Here is a 22,143-nt window from a genome sequence, read left to right on the forward strand (position 1 = left end):
TCGCTTTTTCAACTTGATGGCACAAACTGCTTCCCTGCTGCACACAAGAGGTGACTTACCACAGGACAGGGTGCTTTGGAGTTACGGGGGTGAGTGGAGAAGGCAGTTGGATGCAGATGGGAGGGTAGGAAACCTGGAGTTCTGTGGCTGTCAGGGTCACAGGAAGCTTTTATAAGGAAAAACAGGAGTATTAAAAAAAAAAAAAAATAAGGCACCTGTGCTGCCGAGCTCAGCCAAAAGCAGAGTCTGTATTTCATGTGAAGCTGGTAGTCTGAGAGCATGGAGTGCTACAGCTGCAGCAGGACACCCTACTCCTGAGCAAAGCTTTCAAAGCCACCCTGGGATTGGCGCCAAGATGCCATTAATGCAATATTAAACTTATCGCAAATCCCCCACCAAGCTCCATCCATACTATGTAAATTCAGGTCATGAAACAAGGAAATTAAAAGGGTATCAGGTTGTTTTATTGCTATTGTGTCTGCCTGCAATACAAATATTCACAAATTCAGACAAGGCAATTACAAAAATCTAATTTGTATGTGTAATGTTTGTATGTGTACAATATACAGAAAAAAATCTACAAGTAGAAGATAATTTAGAACAAATTCAAGAAGGAAATAAAGACAATCATGGTCAAACATAGCTATTTATTTTCTCTTATAAACAGCCTTCAGTTTCTTATTGAAAAAAACCTAGAATTTAAATATTTTGTCCCATCACATACAACAGTCTGTATACATTATTTACAACTCTCAAATAAACATGTTGCAGATTATCAGACATTCAACTTTTTTTTTAATTAAAAGCTGTTCTCATTTAAAACTATCAGTGACTACAAACTGAAGCGATATTGGCACAGTTAGCTTACAGTAAGGGTTCTCATCTTCCATTTTCTATTTTACACTGCATTTTCTCCCATATATTTTAGAATTCTAAAGGAGGAGGAAAGGTTAGTGTTGCTTTCATAATAATTTGTTTTCCTTCAAAAATAGCCTTTTATTGAAACCTCCTTCACTTTTATTGCATTCTTCTCTCTCTTCCATCGCACATCAAGGTATGTGCTTCTAGGTACTAAGCAACACAACCACAGCACCCCAAAGTAGTAAAACAGCCATGAAAATAAGTGTACCCTCCGTGACATGTCTCTGAAAAATGTCAGAAGTTGCAAATGTACAAAAATAATGAGTATAGTTTAGTGGCTATAAAAATTAATTTCCCCTAAAAATACAATACTCTATGAACAATTTAGGTAATTGGTTCTTCAAACAAAACCAGAATTTGATATTTACCTAGACTGCAATCTTAACCTGGCAAGAAGAAATTGTAAGAAAAGCAGGAAAATAAAAAGGTTTTACATTTAAAATAATCAATGTTAGTCTCATCTTAAAAGAGAAGATATCCAGGAAAAGACAACAGGCATCCATAAAATTGCTAGTGGTTTTAGTAGTGCAGTTTGGAAAAAAGACAACTGATATCAGAGGTGAGGGAAACAAGATTCAGTGTAACAGAAAATCTTTTAGTGAAATAAAAGCAAGGAATCTGTGTTCGTGCTGCAGCTTTTTTAATAGTCCAACTAAAAGGGGGCAGTTTATATACAGTAATACAGCACTCCGGCAGGTAGGAAGTGGGGAGAGGGTAGAAAGAAAAAAAAAAAAAACCCACAACTATTCAAAAAGGATGTGTTTATAGTAAAATTGTGTCTGGTGATTCAAGGAGGGGAGCAGCGAGAAACAGAAAGGAACTATCTGAAAGGTAAGTAAAGTCCATAGCAGCAAATAGGTATCCTTACCTGTTAAATGAGTGTCAGGGAGACTGGGAGAGTGTTCAGTTCCTAAATACTGAATAAGGACAGTACTCCTCTATATCTTAAAGTAAAAGCAAAAGTTCAAAGCTCTACATTGCATAGTAAGCAGTAAAAGAAACTTGATACTTGCAGGCAGGCCACCTGCCCCTTGAAACCTGTTTTCTCCATCTACCATTCAGCTACCTGCAACAGCAGAATGTGGCATTTTTCTTTTGCATGATTAGCCTGTATCCCTGACCTGAATTTGAGCGACTTGAAAAATTACTTCTGCAAACATAATGTATCCACACCATCTAAACAGCGTCAACATTGGCAATGGTGGCTGATCTTGATGAACTTAGCAGAGTTTGCCCCATCCCGTCTCGAGGTAGATGACCTCCTGAAGTGACCACCCAAATCACTGACATGGTCAAATACGCTGGTAGCTGAAAAACACCACAAACCTTAGAATTTAAGGACTCTTTTACACTGGAAGGCCTCAGGCAGCACTGGCAGCCCAGCCTGGTTCACACCCACCAGCATCTTCCACTCCCAATGACAACAAAATTGGAAGTTTTTGTCTCCAAGCACCTATGACACATAACAGAGTCCATCTCTAAGTGAGCCTAGAGCAGCACGGGGTTTGTTCAGGGTTCGTTTCTCTGGGGTTTATTTGGGGGGGTGAGGGGGTGTCCTCCCCCTTCCCCGCAACAAATGCACTATTTTATAAACACATTCACTTGATCCAGATTCCGTTTGTACAACATGGCAACTTTTGTTTAGCATATCAATGTGCCCTTACTTTAAGAGTGTAAACACACATCAATTTCTGGTCCCACATCTTTTTGAAGCAAAAAACAATTAAAAGCTGCAAATATAAACAGCATAGGGATACTAAATCCCAAACACTGCATACATATCTTTAATGTTGTTATTTTCAAGTGTTGTATAATTAAACAATGTGTTCATACAGCTGTCAGGCAAATCATGATCTCCAAGCTTTTATTACATGCCTAGAAACTATTCTGTAAAAGTGTTTTCTACTGCCACATACTAAATACAAAAAATACACTATCCCACAAGACTAATTTTTTTTTTTTTTTTTACATAATACATTCTAATTCTGATTGGCTGAACTGCAGCAGATGCCTCTGAATTTCTAGAATTGGCTATTTAAATAAAAACCAAACACCACCACCACCACCATTCCAGAGCAGAAGTATGCCAAGAATGAAAACTACTGCACTGGTATCACTCCAAGCAAATCCTCATTTCTAAATATTTTTCTTTTGTGTTTCTTTCTGGTACATGATACCAAACCAATGAGACAGCTTTAAATCTAATGGAGGATGTCTCCTATTTAGCAGCTTGGAGCAGGCTTCTGCAATTCTCACTCTCATGTCTTGCTGCAACTTGCTAACACAAGGTCCAGCACTGGTTAAAAGGCTCCTCTCCAGTAAGCATTACCAGCACAGTGAACATGCACACACAACCTCTTGAGCAACACCAACTCAAGTCAGCAAAGCAGTTTTCATTGAAAAGTTTACAGGATTTTTAATATAAAACTGCATCTGCAGCACTCTTCACACCTCTGTAGCTGAAAATTTTTAGTCATTAAACACTCCTTAGAAGCACACATAAAAGGCTGTGTGTGTTGAGATCATGTTCTTAAATGCAGCTTCCTGAGTGACTGAAGTCTGGTCAAAATCGTGCCATTCAAATCTGGGAGTTAAGCTGTTTTTGCATAGTCAGGTGGACACCAACTGCTCCCGTAACTCTGAAAAGATGATCGTCTTCTGCGTTATTCATCCTGACCTAAGAGATCCCTCCAACCCTGCACCCAAAGCTAGCACTGCCATCCTACTGCTCCCACACCAGGTTTACACAGTCGAGTCCACATCAGATGTCAGGTATGCTACTCAGTTAAAAACAGTCCTGCAGCTGCAAAGACATCGGGAATGATGCACACAGTCCATAGAAATACTGCATTCCCAGCTACCTTGTCAAACATACCATACAGCACATAAAAACAATAGTGCATACCAAAGGAACACTTTTTCTCCAACTGTTCAACAGGATGGTACTTTCCCAGTCCAACACATGGGATGTTCTGCCCCGGGAGCTCCTTCTTTCTTATCAGCCCAGTATTCAACTCCAGATGGCAGCATTTAGGTGCTACAGCACTGACTGACACTTCCACTGGCCAACAGAATTGCATGGGGAAATCCAATGTTTGCCAGATCAGATATGTCCTATGAACAGAAGGACTGACAAAAGCATTGGGGTGAATACGGCAGTCACAGGCAACTTGCCAATGAAAAGGAAATTGTGCTCATGCTTCTTGTTTTGTTTTGCCTCTCATCTTCTTAAGCCTTGTACATGTTTTCCCAACCCCCAACTCCCTGAAGAGGTAACAAGACATAGAGTAACTCCCCTCTTTTCCTCCCACATGTGTGTACGCACACAGGAGAGACAAGATCCTTACTGACTGAGAAGGGAGAAGATCTTACTCCACCTTTTTTAAAACAGGAGTTTGTTAAAACATTTAACGGAAAGCGCTCTCTGCATCGTCAGCCTGACTGTGTGGACTGTGGAAACTCCAATCCAATCCCAACACTCAATGTTAAGAAAACCACAACACAGAAGTCCTTTCCTTTGACATCCACAGATTAACAAAACTTGGTCATTCTCTATGACATAAAGCTGAAACATAGGGATCACCGAAAATTTCACCTGTTCTTTGAGCAGATTATAACGGGCAATGACACTGATCTGCAAAGGAGCCAAAGACATTCTACGTTCTCTTGAACGGCAATGAAGCTTTGAATGACACCAAGGACTGTGTTCATTACAAATGCTAAACTGTGGGTGTTTTGCAAGCAGCCTCTCTATCTAATATTAGTGTAGCCAAACCTAAATTCAGTATGAACACCACTGCATGACCATTCTTCACAACACTCCATGTTTCCATTTCTAAATAAACAGCAGTGAAACAAGTAGACAATGCCAGTTTCTAGCTCAGTACTAGGTTTTCTCAATTGTTCTCAAGTCTGTTGGGGGGTCAGGGGGAGGAGCAAAAATAAAAAAAAAAGGAGAGACAGAAGAGGTAATGAAACATTAAATTGCTTCTCCAGGAAGCAGTTTAAGCAGACTACAAAACTTAACTCCATTGAAGATAACACAGTTCTTAAAATAACTTTCAGAGGCTTCTGAAATACTAGAATCACTACTTCCAAGATAAAATTATGTGTCCCAAAAGAGTACGTGTTTATTACTCTGCTTAGATGTTTAGTAGCTGGTTAGAATACTGGCCACTTACATATTTTGCAGGCTGCTGCCCAGTATTTTCCACTTTACTCAGCATTTTCAGTCAAGCAAAGACACACAAAACTTAAGCTCAACTTTTCTGTCACATGCTAACCTTGGCTTCACCTGTAAATTTTAGCGGCTCAAGAGTCAGTCTAGTGTACACCAGTCAGTTAAGGTCGTCATACTATTCAGGCCTAAAAATGGTGTTTTTGCAGAGTCACAATCTAGCGAAGCCTGGTAACGTTAACCACCTCGTATACCATATTTGGCAACTAGTGATATCATGGGATAGCACATTGCAGAACCTAATATAGATTTTTCTGAATCCAAAACACAATGGCTTTGACAAGATCCATAAATGAACAAGCGAGCTTGTCATACAGGCTTCGGCAATGGGAAACCTGACTGATACAGCTGCAGAAGAAATTTCTAAGTCGTTGTCTGTGGATCACCCCAGAGGTTAACTTCTCACAGGAGATTCTCATTTCTGGTTTGAGAAAACAGAAGGCTAGAGAGGCAAAGACACTAGCCCAGGTGACAGAAGGCCACATTTTGATTAGGTTCTCTCAGAAACAGAAGATGCACTTACCAAATTACAAACGACTAAAAATTTACCATTATGTTCCTATCACTTTTCCTAACTGCTGTAGTTCCTTGGAGATGGGCTGCAATTTTGAATGGGAGAGAACACCATCATGTTAATGTAAATCCAAAGTGGTCCATGAAATCATATTCACACTTTCCTCCCACAGAAAACACTGGCCGCCAGAGCTCCACAGAGCCAGGCTCATAACTTACAAACATCATTTCACTAGTTATTTTTCAAGTCAGATTTTTCTTAGTATTACCCCACTGCATTTTTTTTATATTGAACATTTTCCTTAACTGTATTTGTGCAAACTAACCCTTCATTTGGCAAATGCTAGGAAACGTAACAGAAGTGACTGACCCAAGTTGGTGCTTCCCTGTTAAAAAAATAAAACTATGAGAAGCCAAAACCAATGTCAACAGACATGAAACTACTTGCTAAGCACACATTCTTTATAATTTTGACACCACCTTCATCGTTTCGCTTTAGCGACTAGAACTTCATCATCACTTTTCTTTATAAGAAATATCTAGGTTTGAAAAATTCTATATTAATCTCTATAAAAATAAGACAAATATTTGTATTAAAAGCTGGAGATCATTGATTTCAGTAAGTTATGGCTTTTTTTTAGTGTAAGCATATATATATTTTTCTAAAACAAGTATCAGTAAGTGTCCTGGGTGTTAGTTCATATTTTCTGTTTCCAGCAATGTTCAGTATTGTATGTGCTTTGCACCTCAGAAGTGAGTCTGCCAAGGCACTTAGAGAATGTAAGCAAGTCTTTTAGGGACTTCATGAGAATGGGCTACCACTGACACAATAGAAGAACCCATCCACCAGCAGAGTCAATCCCCCAACCAAGCATGTTTCCTTTATAAACACTCAGCACCTGCTAAAATTCCACAATGAGTAACAATAATCAAAAAAAAAAGCTATTTACCACGTGTCACTAACAGATAAAAGACTTCCCCTAATAAAAGCACAGAAAGTAGATCTTGGCTGTCATTAGTAACAGCACAGGTGTTTTGTTTTTTTTAAAAAAAACGAATGAACAAAAAAACAAATACCACACGCTTGCTTAAAGAAACAAGTGACTTCAAGATATCCTCTTCTTTTTATCTGTCCTTAGAGGTGAGTTTTTCAATCAGTTCTTGAAGTGGTGCAAGTTCTCTTCTATCAATAAGGTTGAATTCCTGTAAAAAGGATGAAGAGAAAGACATACATATAGTGTTACATGTGCAGTTCAGCTGAGAAGTCTTATTCAGATACAAGTTATTTGGTAGCAGGCTCTTGCGAGACCAGGCTTGGCCACTACAGCGTTTTCTGCTTATCTGCTGTTAGCTGAATAGCAGTGTTTCACTGCCTAAAGTTTTTTCCCCACACTTAAAGGAAGGACATGCAAGAAGATACTCTTTTTTTTAAAAGGGGAGGGAGGGAATGTAGCTTTGAAGCAAGCACACTCTTTTCAGTCCAGCTTCAGATACCATCCTCCTGTCCTCCTCTTTCTTTTGTTAGGAATTACTGTTCTAAATTATTTGGTAGGGAACACTTTTTGGTATTCAATTTTGTAGCAAACAAACACTTCACTGAAAACTTTTCCATTCCTTGAATGCTTAGCAGTAAATATACATAAAAATGGAGTAAGACACTATATCTTAGTTAGGGTCCTGGAGGTTTTGACTCTCCTACAAACACACCAACTGTTAAGAAACTGAAGGGGCATTACTTCGACACATGACTTTTTCCAGACTATAACTGTAACCATAATGCTCCTGCCCCACTTACCTGAACAAAAAATATAAAGTGCTTGAAAGAAGTGTTAAGGTGTGCCTCTTCCTGTAGTTGAATCACTGGATCAAAGTGCTGGTGATAAATGTGAGCATAAACTCTGAAGAGACGCTTTAAAATTGTCTTTGCCACTGACATGAAGTTCTTTGGGAATGGTACACCTAGAAATAAGGAAACAGATAACTTATTTTTAAATGCCCATGCCACGTTCACGTAGTTTGAAAGCCACAACGCTATCTATGCCCAATCCTATCTCTTGCACAAGAAGGGCTGTTCTGTTTCACACAGCAATTCCATCTGTAAATCACATAATGTACTTAGGCTGAAGCACAACAACAAGCTCATGGAAAGACCAGAGGGGAAGTTTCCCTCCCTTCAGCAGACCAGTGGCTCATGAACATTTTCCATCTGACTACATTCTATGCTGAACCTTTCTAGCTTCAGCTTCCAGCTACTAAGTCTTGTTATGCCTCAGTACAGTTCCCTGAAGAACCTCCTCTGACTGAGAATCTTCCTCCTTTCTGCTGGGATTCAGTTACCCAAGCACAGGTATCTAATTCGCTTATAGATGCCCTCTCGGTACCTGCCTGCCCTCCGACTGGAGGCAGAAAAGGCGAAGTCTCCTGCAGGCTTGGAGTCTCACCAGTGGCTCTGTGGATGTGTCTGATATACCACAAGGGACACCAAATACCTTTGTGTAGGTAACTGTAGGTAACCTTTGGTATCAGCCATGGAGTTTTACACTTCTCTTGGCTAAACTGAAATCAGAAATAGGCTCCCTTCCACCTGTCTCGTGCCCAGCAAAAAGACTCATGCTTCCGTCCTGCTCATCACCATCCCTTAGCCGGAGGCTACTGCTTTCTTCACTGACTGCTGCAGTACTCTGAAACATTCTCCCTTCAGTCATTTCAGTGAAAGTGACCCAAGACACATAAAATCAGTTTCAAAAGCAGACCTTTGTCAGTGCACAAGTTTTATTTAAATTCGTTAGGAAACAGCAACCAGCTACTGGGAGCAATAATCTCTTTAGTTGACACATCCGCAGGCTAAAAAAAGATATGTATCAGCCATCTAAAAAGATTAAACCTGTCTAGCTTCTCATCATATAGCAGTTTTACCCGTCAGCTTCATTCATTTGCAGTCTTTCCAATTGCTGAAGTCCTGTCTGAAGGCCAGAGGCCCAAGCTGGTTGCTGTAGGCCAATCATGGTCTCACTAATGCTTTAAAACCCTAGCAATAAAATTTGCATACTCCTACTTAAGCTTGCCCTGCTTACATGTACATTATATTTCCTTCACTGTCTGCTGCATGGCATGGGAAGTTCATATTTAGTTGCTTATATATGGTGGCCTTTAAGTCTCTTTCTAAATCGCTACCTTTCAAAAATACATCCTAATAAAAAAGTCTTCAGCAAAGTATATGCTGCAGTTAAAGAAAGATCAAGTCCTGATGTAGTCTTCTGAACACAATTTTAATGGTAACTGTAACTCTTTAATATCATTCCCACTAGCAGTGAACTCCTACCCCAGCTCTGAACTCTACTCTGAAACACTAAAACAAATGCCATAGTAGTCAAAGAAACCATGTTCACATCTACTGAGCAGGGGAGATTTAGCTTTTTGTCACTTCTTCCCAAACTAATCACCCTTCTCTGGTTATCTGCTTAACTGTAAGTAAAAACAAATGCCACTTGATTCTGACAGGTGGCCCTGTTTCTTTGAAGAGGCTTATTGAAAATGTGTCAAATGCTTCAGAAACTATTCACATAATAAAAGCAATTAAACAGATCTCCCTTCCTTATTTCACCACGGATCATAAGCCTATGAGTAGTGGTGTACTGGAAAACTGCCAGTTTGGAGCTTTAGAACAAGCAGTCCTTCGTGCCTCTAGAAGCAGGATTTTCTTCTTGTTATCATTTCCAAACTGATGGCTGTTCATTATTTTCCTCCTGCTTTTCTGAAAGAAACCTCTTAAAAATATACATCTTTCATCTTCACTTGAAAAGAAAAAAAATCATTAACTTAAGATCAAAGACGCAATTCAGCTTCTTTGGAGGTAAGACCCAGGAGAAGCTCCTCACAAGCACCAGACATGTTTCTTGCATCAGTAAGCCGCCAGTTTGTACCAATAAAGGTTTTGAGACCCTCTGCCTTATTTCTAAGGAAACAGTCCATTATGCAAAATTAAAAAAACTTCAGATTTGATCAACACAGTCAATTATTAAATAGAAACAGTACTTCCTGCATTCAGAATTGTGATAGATGTTTATCAGGAGTATTAACACATGTATCAGAGTTCATGTACTACCACAAAAATTTTATCTTAAGAGACAGAAGTGCTTTTATATATATAATGTAACCTTTTAAAGTTGCCCTACTCCTCAGTCATTTAGGAGACCTTTTAATGCTATAAGACTTGAATATTCCTGTACAACTGTAATCCAGATACATTGTTCAATTTTACTTATTTACTTTACCTATTTTAGAAGGAAATAGCGTTTCATCATCCAGCTGATCCTGGACCCAAGTCATCAGGTAATCAATGTACTTTGGTGCAGAGCACTTAATTGGTTTCTTTATGTTTGTCCCATCTGCCCAGTGGTACTCATATCTGGGTTGGGACGACAACAACAAGACATTTCTTAACACAAGTGAATCATTCATATAAAGACCTGGAAGGTTGCTTTTCTTGCACCGCTTCCCGTACTCCCAAACCCTCCCACAGCCCTTCCTTGAAACTAAGGTCCAAATGCTCCCCAGTCATCTGCAGCTGCTCTGTGCCCTGTCTCCCCACTGCAATCCTGCTTTAGCTGGACTCCCTTCTGCAGTCTGTGAAGGCCTTCAAAAACTTCGTCCTTTATAGCACAACTCATTCATCCTCAGTTGCAATGCCACTGCCAAAACGCACATGGCAGCCTGCAGTCAGATCTGCATCCCTGTACATCAAAAGGTGCTGTATGAATAGGTTTACAAACCCTGAAAGGCCAATGGGTACTTATTCTTTTTTAAAGCTTTTTTTTTTTTATCCACTCCAAAAGAAAATTACAGCCTGTTGAAGTGAAACATTAAAAAGTTACATGAGATTCTCACACAAGTAAAAGCTAAGCTCCAGGACTCAAATCAGTGAAGGCACCTGACTGATTTCTCGTGTGAAATTTCACACAATCAGCCTTAGTAATGGGCTTCTCTTCTCCTCCACTGGCAAACAGGAACTGCAAAGCCAGTGGCAGTGGTCAACATCTGCAGCAGCTGCCAGCCAGACATATTAGACCCCTAAAATTTATGGAATTCTTATAGATTTTGCATAACTGAAGACCAAACTACATTTGCTCTTGCCAAAGAACCCAAATAATGATTGTGTAAGAGAAATGGAATAGATTCAGAGGTAGGTTAATGCCAAGGAATACTATTACAAAACCAAAAGATGATATAACATGCCTTTCAGCTAACAGTTGGAAGAAAGCTTCTAGACTAAATACTCCTCCTTAGAAAAGGTTCATAGCTGAAGGTCTAGTGATACCATGCAGCACACCAAGAATCAGAAAAATCTCAGTTCCCAGTTATACCACTGACCCACTTGATAGTTGCAGGCTTTTTAGCTTAATTTTTCCATCTGTAGATAAGCTGGTATCACACCTTCACAAACCACTGACATGACTATGGAACAGGAGAACGTGTGCTCTTTTTAAGCCTCTTCCATTCAGAGCACCAGTAATGTTGACAACTTTTATGTATCACATTTACTGAGTAGATTCCAGTATCATTCATTTTACAATTACCATTTTAACTTCAGGAATTTAAAAAGCCATGGAAAAAGCATCCATTTATATGCACAACCAGATAGAAATAAGTCCTCATGAAATTAGAATGGAACAGGTATTTTCACTGCCTTGGGGAATGCAGTTGACCAAAGTCCTGACACAGAAGATGACTAATTTTGGGAACATATAGTATAAAAAAAAACCCCAACACATTTAGCATTGCGAGCCTGACAATACCAGCTTTCAAGTGAACCACAGTGTTTCTTTCTACATCTTGCTGAGTACAAATGCATGTATCTTAATATTCCTTGCCAGTCCATAACATCTGAGCAGTTTCTCTCATCAGCACAGAGCCGTGCTCTCTTTTAGATCTGAACACAGCACAATCCCTCACGTCAGGTTTAAATCAGCCAGCCTTGCTCAGCCAGCACTGCTGAGAATGGCTATCCGTGGGGTGAGTCTGCTGCCAAGCCAGAAACCAACAGGACTGCTGAGCTCTGCAGCTCTGAAATCCTCCCAGAGAAACAAATGAACAATGATTCAGACTAGCTGCAACACTCCTCCTCTAAAAACCTAAAATTTAAAAAAACTAAACAAAACATATAAGGAGAGTGATGTCAGCTCCACCATGCTTTTACAGGAAACATAGCCACTTCACCCGCAAGTTTTATCTCAGTTCTTTTTAAAAGAATAGATGTTATTAATGGTTAATATTTCTTCTTGTCATGGAGGATAGCGTGCTCCATTTGGTTGTTACTTCTTAGCAGAGTAGTAGCATACCACAATGTTTGGGCTACAACCCCCACTGTTTATAAACCCTTCCTTGCTATCTCCAATTAGTATTGTGCAGACACTGGAGATGGTCTTCTATTTTAAAGACCATACACATAATTTTATGCAAAGCTTAACGGTATCTGATAAATCTGGCTTCTAATTTTGTTAAACAAATTCAGTTTTGTCAGAACAGTAACTGGGAGAACATTTTCATAATAAACATATTTTACAAGCGATTATGAGCGTGCTCCTCACAGTGGTATAAAAAAATCCCATTTTTATAACAGCAACAAATCTGAGGACCTGAAAGCATTTTAAAATTGTATCTCAAAACACATACAAAAAATCCATACACACTGAATGGACCACAACGTGTCTGGATGTCTGAAAAATCAGTATTCGTCACCACCCAGTATTACCCTAATACTGAGATTTAAGTGGTATTAACGTAGGACAAATACTAAGACTTAACAGAGGTGCCAGGTTCAGACTGGAGACAGAGCAAGGCAACAAACTATATGACATGCTAAAAATCTCATCCAAATAACATCTGTAAGAAGCCCCCCTCCCCCCCAACACTATGGGTTAATTCTGTATTTTTTAGAGGAAGGAATGCCATAGAATGACCCTTTAAGTAACACAGCTCTTAAGAAACAGCAGATATGTCCTGACAAAAATAAAGTCATATAGAGAATCCAAAAGTATTCCTGCAAACCTCCCATGCTCCACGCAGTGGGCACAATGTTCACGGTTGTTCCTAGGCTGTCAAAAGGCTTGGGTTTCGCAAGGGAGGGGAAAATGAACTCTTCCTACAAGATTAAATACATCACCGAAAACAAATCAAGAATCCTAGCCTAACTTCTTAAAAAAAAAAAAATATCAAACACACACAAAGAATTCCCACGTACTAGAATCATTTGAAGTTCTGCAGGAAATGAAGGGTTAAAATCACATTTCTAGCTCAAGCTCTGCTGATAGAAACAAATTAACCTTACTGTGACAGACAGTTTCTCTACAGAAAATACATTTTCAGAAATCTCTGCAGTTTAGTAGAGGTTTTTAAGGGCACCATGTGAAGGACAGAGCAACAAATACATAGCTCACTTCAGCAAGTGCAGGGGAAAAACTAAGAATCCCTAATGACTCTGGTAGAATTCTCTCGTACTAATAAACACAAGTTATTTGCTATCTATAAACAGAAACCCAACTAAGCTTCTCACACTAGAAAATATCCCTAAGTATAAACAATCATAGCACCAGATCCTCTACTGCACAATTACATGTTCATGGCCCAAAAAACCCACAACAAACCAAAAACCATCTTGGCTAAAATTAAAGCTGTTACCTTGTCCAACAGCAATAAAATACAGGGGCTCAGTAATGCCTCTGAAAAAATTCCTAGACATGTATTTGCACCTATCATCTCTAAATGTCAGCAAAACTGTATTACAAGACTGCTGAAAAATACTTATTCTGTTTTGTCCCTCAGTCATCAAGCAACACAGGTGCAGAAGGGAGTGTCACAAAAAGGCAAAAGGATTGCTACTGCTAAGAGACACAGGGTATTTCAAGGACCTGATTACATCATTTATTCATTTTTTTCCTGCAGACGCAATGGGCAGAAGGCAGCATGCAAACACATTCAATTACACCATATTACAGCCATGTAGGATTTACAGGAGCCATCCATTTTCAGGTGCCCAGCTATTCTGATTTGAACATAGGAAGACAGAAGCACTATGGACACACAAACCTCAGAAAAATAGAAGGATCTCATTGCCACTAAGAGTGAACTTAGTGCACTAACAAATGCCTAGATACAGATTTTAGAGCCCCAGTTCAGACACACAGCTTTGAAAAATGCAGTAGCCATGTCCCTCCTTTGTGCTCTTACTGAAGACTTACAACCTGCGCGGAAAATACAGAAAATTCCCCTCACCCAATGCTGGTTAATAAACATATTACTTCTATACAGGTTCTTAACTTATTATCATGCCTGTTGCAGTGACGGTGATACTGCAACTGATGTAAGAACAGCAAGGAGTGATAACCAACTGTTTGGGTAAGAAATGGTTGGTCTTTGCTGAAGTGAAAAGAATGGAACGTTACCGTGAGTAATCGTATGTTTTGGAACAAATTAAACCAATGCTTCTTTCAAATTGTTAGACAATGAGCTGTACGGCAGGAGGAGGAGGAGATCTGTTCTTGATCTTCACGTCAATCCTAACTAACTCACTGTACTAACACCCTGCTAAAAGCAAAGTCAGCAATCCTTCTAACAAAGACAAGTCCAGAAGAAATTAAATCTATCCCACAGCACACAAAAATTTACCTGCCTCAGCTAAGCTCTTCTGTTAAGATAGCTACCAAAAAGAACCAGTGGGCTGGAGAAGTAACCATACAGCCCCAAGCATTTGCTTCAAGGGAGCCCTTTAGAGAAGGTAACCCACCCTATATCAAAAATAAAACACAGAAAACACATGAAGTGAGGTGACCTGTTTCCAAGGGTATTTTTTTTTCCCCTTGTAAAGGGTTTTTAAAGACAAAAACACACCAGTACCAGGCAGTGGATACAGGAAACACCACACTTCTGCTCTGGTTACCCTCTCACCTAAGACATCTGGTTTAATTTTTCCATAGACTGCTACAAGTTCATCAGTTGTGCTATGAAAATTCAGAGTGAACCACAATGAGTTCTAAACAGCTACCTATGTATGCACCAGCACCTTACAACCCTTTTTTAATACATCGACCATAAACACTTTTCCAGTGAGAATGCAAAAAGCAAATTTTAGAGCCATAGAGTGCTTGCTGCTTTGGTTTCTCCAGCTACTCAGGCTACAGCTGCCTAACTTGTTTCAACCAACCTTATGTAAGTTGTTTCAGCTAACTCATACTCTTTGGTCTGAAATAGATGAGGATGCAATACTGGTGGTAGGTCAGCCATGGATGTGAGCAGACAGCAACCTTCAGCCTAGAAGCACTAACGAGCACCTAAGACTCAATGCCTCTTGAACTAATATAGCTTGAGCCAGAAGAGAACAGGAAACAGAGATAAGAAACAGAAAAAAAAAAAAATCTGTAAATATCAGTGCTTTCATGCTGACAGGTTTTCCAGCAGTACCTCCCTGAAAAAAATTTTGCAGGCCACTTTTTAAGAGAAAGCAAGCCACACTCACTCAAACTAAAAAACACTGTATATGAACCACTGGTGGTCACCACCAGCCTCACAAATCACCCGTTCCTGAGCCTGCCTGGCCTCAGCCCCTCATGTGCACAAAACTTCTGATCCTTTCACAATACCTATCCCTGACTGAGCACAGGTAGGGGCTGCAGGGTTTGGGGAATGCTCTAGAAATCCTAGGGACAAGATGACCTAATTAAAATCTGGGTAGAATGCATCTTCTGGTCTCTAGCATCTCTTTCCTACCCTGTTTCGTAAGTATTTAGTATGACATGTATTTCTGTCGATAGTTATTGGTCTCTCTGGAGAGAAATAAATTGTTTAGTCTGGCAACCAGACAGCTACTCTTTTAATAATTAACCTCCATCCCCAAATAACTGCTTCTCAGCAGACAAACAATAAAGCAAAGAAATATTTTCATGCCCTTATTTAATAAATAGGAGTCCATTCTGCACACCAAGGCACAAAGCAGACAATGGGCTACGTTATTGCACAAGCTTATCCCCAAGTTCTTTTGCATAATGGTAAACTTCTATTCCTTTTGTATTTTCACCCCTCCCTGCTTTGCAGCAGCAGGTCTGCCTGTCCACACTGGTTTTGGCATTCATTTTTAGTTTAAGAATGTAGTGCCAAAGCTTTTCTTAGTCTGTCTGGCTGCTTTCGCCTTGCCGAGTTCCTGTCCTCTTCGCCTTGCCCTCCCAGCAGCATCCTTTTGCATATCCTCAGCTCTCCATCACACTGGCTGGCAATTACTGGCTTCATACAATAACAACAAATGTCATTATAAAGGAGAAGGAAGTGGAAGAGAGGAATGTTTTTCTTTATTGTTTATTTAAGATTTTACAGTAATTTAAAAGGAAGCAGTGCTCTCCCTTGCCACTCATTTAGAAATGCAGGTATTTTCCTCTTTGGAAAACACTGAGCAGCTGGAGAGCAAGAAAAAACACAGAAGTGGGATGTCTGTTCAAAAGCATAAGCAAGAATCAAAGTAGTGAAACTTAACTGAGGGACAGGGTAAGGGACTCTTATCCAGACTACTAAAAACTGTAGCCAAGTTTATATCTACAATACCTACTTAAATGCCTAGAAGAAAGATTCTAGTATGCCCTATTTGAATGCTTGTATATAAAAAATTCAATCTTAATTTAAGAAGCTGTCATTAACACTTCACAAAAATAGTTTTGATCATCAGTTTACTTCCCAGGCTAAAGAAAAAGGAGAAAAAAAACCCAAATAAATAAACAAACAAAAAACCACACCAAAAACACACCTTTCCTTTCCTTTCCCCACTCCCTTAACAAAGGTTCAAGTTTTTCTTCCCTCCACAGGTAACAAGAAAAGACATCCTTTCCACCCACAGAAATTACCTTATCTTTGGCACTCAACTGAGCTAGTCTCAAGTTTTCAAATGCAAAATCATCTCAAAAATTGCACATTTAACAGTGGGTAAAAAATAATCTTACTTTGGGCCAGCAGACATCACAGGGCAGCTCTCCTCTGTGCAGAAGTCCGTAATGGTTCCATAAAGCATATTGATCTGGTTGAAGAAGTCAACAGCTGTAAAGCATACAAACCATCAGTTAACACTCTGCAGTGTAACCAAAACACAAGCTTCCTAACCTTAACTGTAAAGTGCGCACTGCTGAAGAGGGATCTGGAATTTTTTTTGTGAAAAAACTTCATTGTTATTGCTTTCTAAGATGTTTTATAAAGGACACGCGCAATGCAACCACCAACTTTCGAGAACAGGCTCTGGCAATAACTATTTAATTGTTCACTGCAGCAAAATCTTCATTTGAAAGAAGAAAAGGGAATGAGAAAGCAGAGTTGTTTCCCTTCCTAAAAGTTTGGTGCATTTTATTAGAATCCCAAATTCTACTGGCAAGTCTGGAATAAAACAAAGATTTGCAGTGTAAACTTTCCAACTAGAGAGAGCTGTTACTCATTAGGTGACACAGACTTCCCTCAGGCTTGGTTTTCCAGAAGACTATCTTTTCAAACAACATTTCACAGCATCACAGAACGGTTTGGGTTGGAAGGGACCATTTAACATCACCTAGTTCCAACCCCCCTGCCATGGGCAGGGACACCTTCCACTAGACCAGGTTGCTCAAAGCCCCGTCCAACCTGGCCTGGAACACTGCCAGGGAGGGGGCAGCCACAGCTTCTCTGGGAAACCATCACACTTCACCACCCTCACAGTGAAGAATTTCTTCCTTATATCTAATCTAAATCTGTCCTCTTTTAGTTATGTTATGGTCAAATACTAAGTGTATGGGAGCTGGGTACAGAAATGACATAGGAGTAGTTACAGTGCAAAGCAACCTGTGCTCCTTATATTATCAATTAACTACCACAATCAGTATTTAGTCCACAATGTTTCCTCATTATCCTTGCAATTTTGTTCTGGGGGGTTATTGCTTAAGTTTTATTACATGTTCTCTTAGTCAAAACTTTTTTTTAATGGTCCACAGCTGAATTACTGAAATAAAAGACCAAAGGTTAGCATATCTAAGTATTCCCATAGTTATTACTACTTTAAATAGGAGCTTGATTACTTAGAACACTTTGAAAGCAAGGCCCTTGTGCAATAACCTAACAGCAGGTACTGTTCTTAGGAACTGTGGTCACCATAATCAGTTTATAAAATCCACTTTATCTTCCCTCAATGAATGCCCCCACCTTGCATCTGTTGGGGAGCACGGCACATTACCAAGGTATCAATACATAAGCTTATCTTTTAAAAATGTCTTTTGGACAATGGATGTCGTGAGTAAAAGTTGAAAGGTGACCAATATTAAGCACTAGGAAATAAAATTTTAAGTAGACTGGGTTAAATTCTTATGACTAAGTGCATGATGTGGTTCCACAATAACAGTTTTACTACACATTCCTGTTTCCCTTATCCTGCAACAGTTAATTCAAATTCTGCTTCTGGATGAACACAAGCAACACAAGCATACAGGAACTAAAGAATTGCGGGACTAGCTTTGGTGTCCTTATTCATTCATTTTTATGCATGGATGAAATTCAGCAATCATATAAAAATCCAAATCAAGTGTGGTAGCGTTCAACTCCTATTTGGAGTTCAACTCCCTCTGTCTAACCACAGTGCTTTGGAAATTTAACTAACCAACAGACCCTTACCCTGAAAGGAACCATATATAACACATAAGTAGATTTAATGCCCCAATGCCCAGTCCAGGCCACACCACTTCTACTGCTAAGAGCAGTGGACCTGCCACCTCTGACAACGGGAGCCTTTACAGCTAGAAACTTCATTTATGAATCATGTCTGCAGAATTAGTCCTCAGGATGAGAAACAGTGTGCTGTCTGTCTAGGCTCAGCATCGCTTAAAACTTGTTTTACTTCGGTGCTACCTGCTTTACACCTGCAATTCAATGTGCCAGTGACAAACTGTGTCTTTACTGAAACAGATTTCATGAATACTCAAATAAAACCCCATATCAGCAGTAGTGCCAGTCTAATCATGTCATCAAATCGCCACGTGTTATTCAATTTAGTGTTCAGGTGACAAAGCAAGCTCTTAATTCTGAACCAACAGTGAAAGGTTTTCCTGTGACCAGTCTCTGCAGTAGTTACACAGACATGTTCATCTTAACTTTAAAAAATGAGTTTAGAAAACAGTTACCAGCTGTAACACTGAATGGTCTCATACAACCCATCAGCAGGACACTGTGGAATTAACACCAACAATACACTCCTCGCAATCCAGTGTTGTGCCAAAGAGAAGCCAGCATATTTCTTGGTAACCTACCCAAACTTCTGTTCCTTGCTTAACTCTATTACAGAGATATAGTCTTGCTGTAATGAGATGGAGATTGGCCTCCTAAATGTAAGCACTAGCAGATACCACATACTGTGAAAGTAACTGATAGCTGAAAGGGAGGGTTAAATACTGCAGCTCCCGTCACCGATTTTTCCAGAGAATAAACATCAGAGATTACATGAATATGATAGCAGCAAGTTACAGCTACTGTTCAGCAGATACAGGAGTTACCACTGTGTTATGCAACTTCCCAAGTATCAAAAAAGGGAACCAAATAAAAATCTGTACGGCATGCACCTAGCACAGTTCATCTCTAGCAACAAGAGCTTCTCCCCCGCCTGCCCCCAGCAAAAGCTAAAAAGCAAAAAAATAACACTGGGAAAGTTTGATAAAAAAAAATTAGAGAGGACAAGGAGGACTCCTAAAGCTTGTTTTGACAGGGGGAGGAGGCAGTTAACACCGAAGGCAGCAAGAAGCAGTTATATACAGTCCTTGTTTCTTAAGTGTACACAAGAACTGTTAATTAAGTTTCCATTCCCTGCTCCCAGTAGAAACCACAGCCCAATGTTTGCTTCAAGGCAAGCATGTTCAAAAAACCCACACAGACTTCGACAAGATGACTGATTATTGTGAATCCCACTGGCAAGTCTCAAAAGGCCGTGAGACACACCACCCATCCACCAAAGCGTGTCACAAACAACAAAAATGCAAGAACCTCCTTTCCAACATGTGTAAAGCTGTACAGTGTCTCTGCATATTTTCATTTCCTCTTTTTATTCATTGTTCTTAAGCTTCAAGACCTCAGATTATTTTTTCCAAGTGCTTTTTCTACTTGAAGAAGTGCACACTGTCTGATCTTCTATTACAAAGATAGGGGCTTCTGAAATTAATTCTTAAGTATTTTCAAGTCAAGGAGATTTCAAATGAAACTCAGAACAAACTGATGATACACTTCTCTTTATTTTGAAAACATATTTGAAAAAACTCTACATGAACATCAACTCATTACCATGAGACATCAGCAAGGCTAAGAGTTAAGCAAGAAGTAGAAGAGCAGAGCACATTTGTTCCTGTGCTCTCACTACTGTGAAGGGCAAAACCAATGACAGTTAAGTCACACATTTTATTTCCTTATTACATGTCTCAATCAACAGAAGGGGCTCACAGCTACAATTAACTGCTACTAGGTGTGGTAGAGGGATGCTGTAAATGAAGGGAGCATGTAATCAGTTAATCACTTCTACACAAAAAAAAAATTAAAAAAAACAAACATTAAAATCCCACTTTGCTGCAGGAGGCATGAAAGAGAGGCATTTCATTACAGAATGCAGCTGTTGCCAAAAGGCAGCTCCCACTCTTCTGTCAAGTGCTTTGCTGCCTTTTGCCACCCAGTTAAGTCATTTGGGAAGGGAAAAACACCACTGCCACACATTAAAGAAGAGACACAGAGTGGAGGAACCACTAAAAGGGAAGGATGCCAGCAATATATGAAGCATCTTTAGTAATGCTTACTCATGAAAAATGGGCTGGCTCTTTTTTTTCTAGACAGTTTTGCAACACAGTGTGAATAAACTTTGAAATAGAATGGTGTCAGCAATTTCAACATTCCCTGGAAGCAGTGGAAAGCCATATACCAGAGCATTGTGTGGGTAATTAAGAACCGGAAGGTTGAAGTCAGTATGAGAGTTTCACTTCCCAAACATGTCAAAGGGCAAGAAGAAATAGACAGAACCACATAAACAATTAGAAGACATTTATCTTGACCGTAATTTATACTGCACTGCAGTGCACAATCAATACTGTACAATCACAGAAGCACACCAAGCCAAAGACACAAATGAGGAGGAAATACCCAGACACGGCACAGAGTTTGTGGCAGCCAAAGCTCTGCACGGGCTATGGAGCATGATAGGACTTGGGTTAATCCATTCTTTAAGAACAGAAGGCATGCAGCAGGGAGAGGAAGGAGGAGGAAACATGGTCAAGCAATCAGAAAACACTAACTTGGGCATCGTTGTTTGGCCTGACCTAGCATGAAAGCAGAGAGTTAGGACAAACAGCTTTAGAGGAAGTAAAAATAGTGACATCAGAGACTTACCAGAGCAAAGGCTCACAACTTGGTAGAAACAAAAGGAAGAAACTAACTTTAGGAAAACTGCAAGGATTGAGCTCTGGGTTTGTTACAGGAAAAAAGGAAAGCCAAGCCATACATGTGACTGTAGACTTTAGCATCTTTTAGTCCTGGCCCTCACACTTAACTAGATTAGGATTTTATGCTTAGCATGTAGAGGCTTGACTATACACCACTGGGTGACAACCCTAGCTGAGAAAGAACTGGATTAAATGTATTAAGATGGCACTGACAGGCTACTTTCTAAAAACAGCAGTGACATTTCTACTTCAGCACTTGTTTGTGATCAAGTGCTCAGACTTTAACCGCTAAGAATAAGAATTATTTTGTTAACAGGAACATATTTTTGGCACAAGGAAATTAAAGAGCTTTTGTCTTGGTGAGACGCTCTGTATCTGTCAGCTCTAAATGATACAACACTCACCTCTCCCAACCGCAGCAGAGTATTGCACACAGGATGCAATAGCCTACCCCCAATAGAAAGGAGCACACAGTTGTCCTCCCACGAGTGTCAGCCCACATTCAACACCCCCCATACAAAAAAAAAAGGTTAGCCATCTTACTGTTAACTGCAACCCATTCATTTAAGTCTTCACCCTCTGGAAGCATAACAGCCATCCGGAGATTACCACTTCCAAGCGTGGCTTCAGCATGTTTTAGCAGCTCATACTGGTGAGACCCCTCTGGAATATTCTTCTTTGGTTTGAAGGTTTTGGAAGAGCGACTACCACTGCGAAAGGGAAAGGAGATCCTTAGAGAACTTGTGGAAAGGGAAGGGAAAAAGAAAGGAGCAGACAAGTCACACATAAACACAGGATTAACATTAAGTATTTTCCCCACTCTCTTATTTTCATGTCGAAAAAGGATATTTAACAGAAACTGGGATGCAAAGGTAACAGGTTCTTTGACTTGTTGTTTTAAGCAATTAAATGATTCTCTGCTACCCTGCCTTCTCATCTGCTCACCCTACTGTTAAGTCAGCTGTACAACTGGGAATATTCAGACTCCTTTCTCTCTCTCAAACCGGATCATGG

At 39.8% G+C, this 22,143-nt stretch overlaps 1 protein-coding gene across 2 annotated transcripts in view; it reads right to left on the reverse strand.

The window, feature by feature from the left end:
• Positions 1-442: 442 nt before the first annotated feature.
• The window catches only part of MOB1B (MOB kinase activator 1B), a 43,756-nt gene continuing 22,055 nt past the window's right edge, over positions 443-22,143 (reverse strand). For both annotated transcript variants that reach the window (XM_074823385.1, XM_074823386.1), the window contains 5 exons: positions 21,673-21,839; positions 16,651-16,744; positions 9,946-10,079; positions 7,467-7,630; positions 443-6,874 (listed from right to left, as the gene is read on the reverse strand). In XM_074823385.1, the coding sequence (XP_074679486.1) occupies positions 6,797-6,874; positions 7,467-7,630; positions 9,946-10,079; positions 16,651-16,744; positions 21,673-21,839 (637 nt within the window). In that variant the 3' untranslated portion in view covers positions 443-6,796. The remainder of the gene's footprint in view (positions 6,875-7,466; positions 7,631-9,945; positions 10,080-16,650; positions 16,745-21,672; positions 21,840-22,143) is intronic.

The sequence above is a fragment of the Strix aluco genome, chromosome 4, assembly GCF_031877795.1.
Source record: "Strix aluco isolate bStrAlu1 chromosome 4, bStrAlu1.hap1, whole genome shotgun sequence".
NCBI classification, from domain to species: domain Eukaryota; kingdom Metazoa; phylum Chordata; class Aves; order Strigiformes; family Strigidae; genus Strix; species Strix aluco.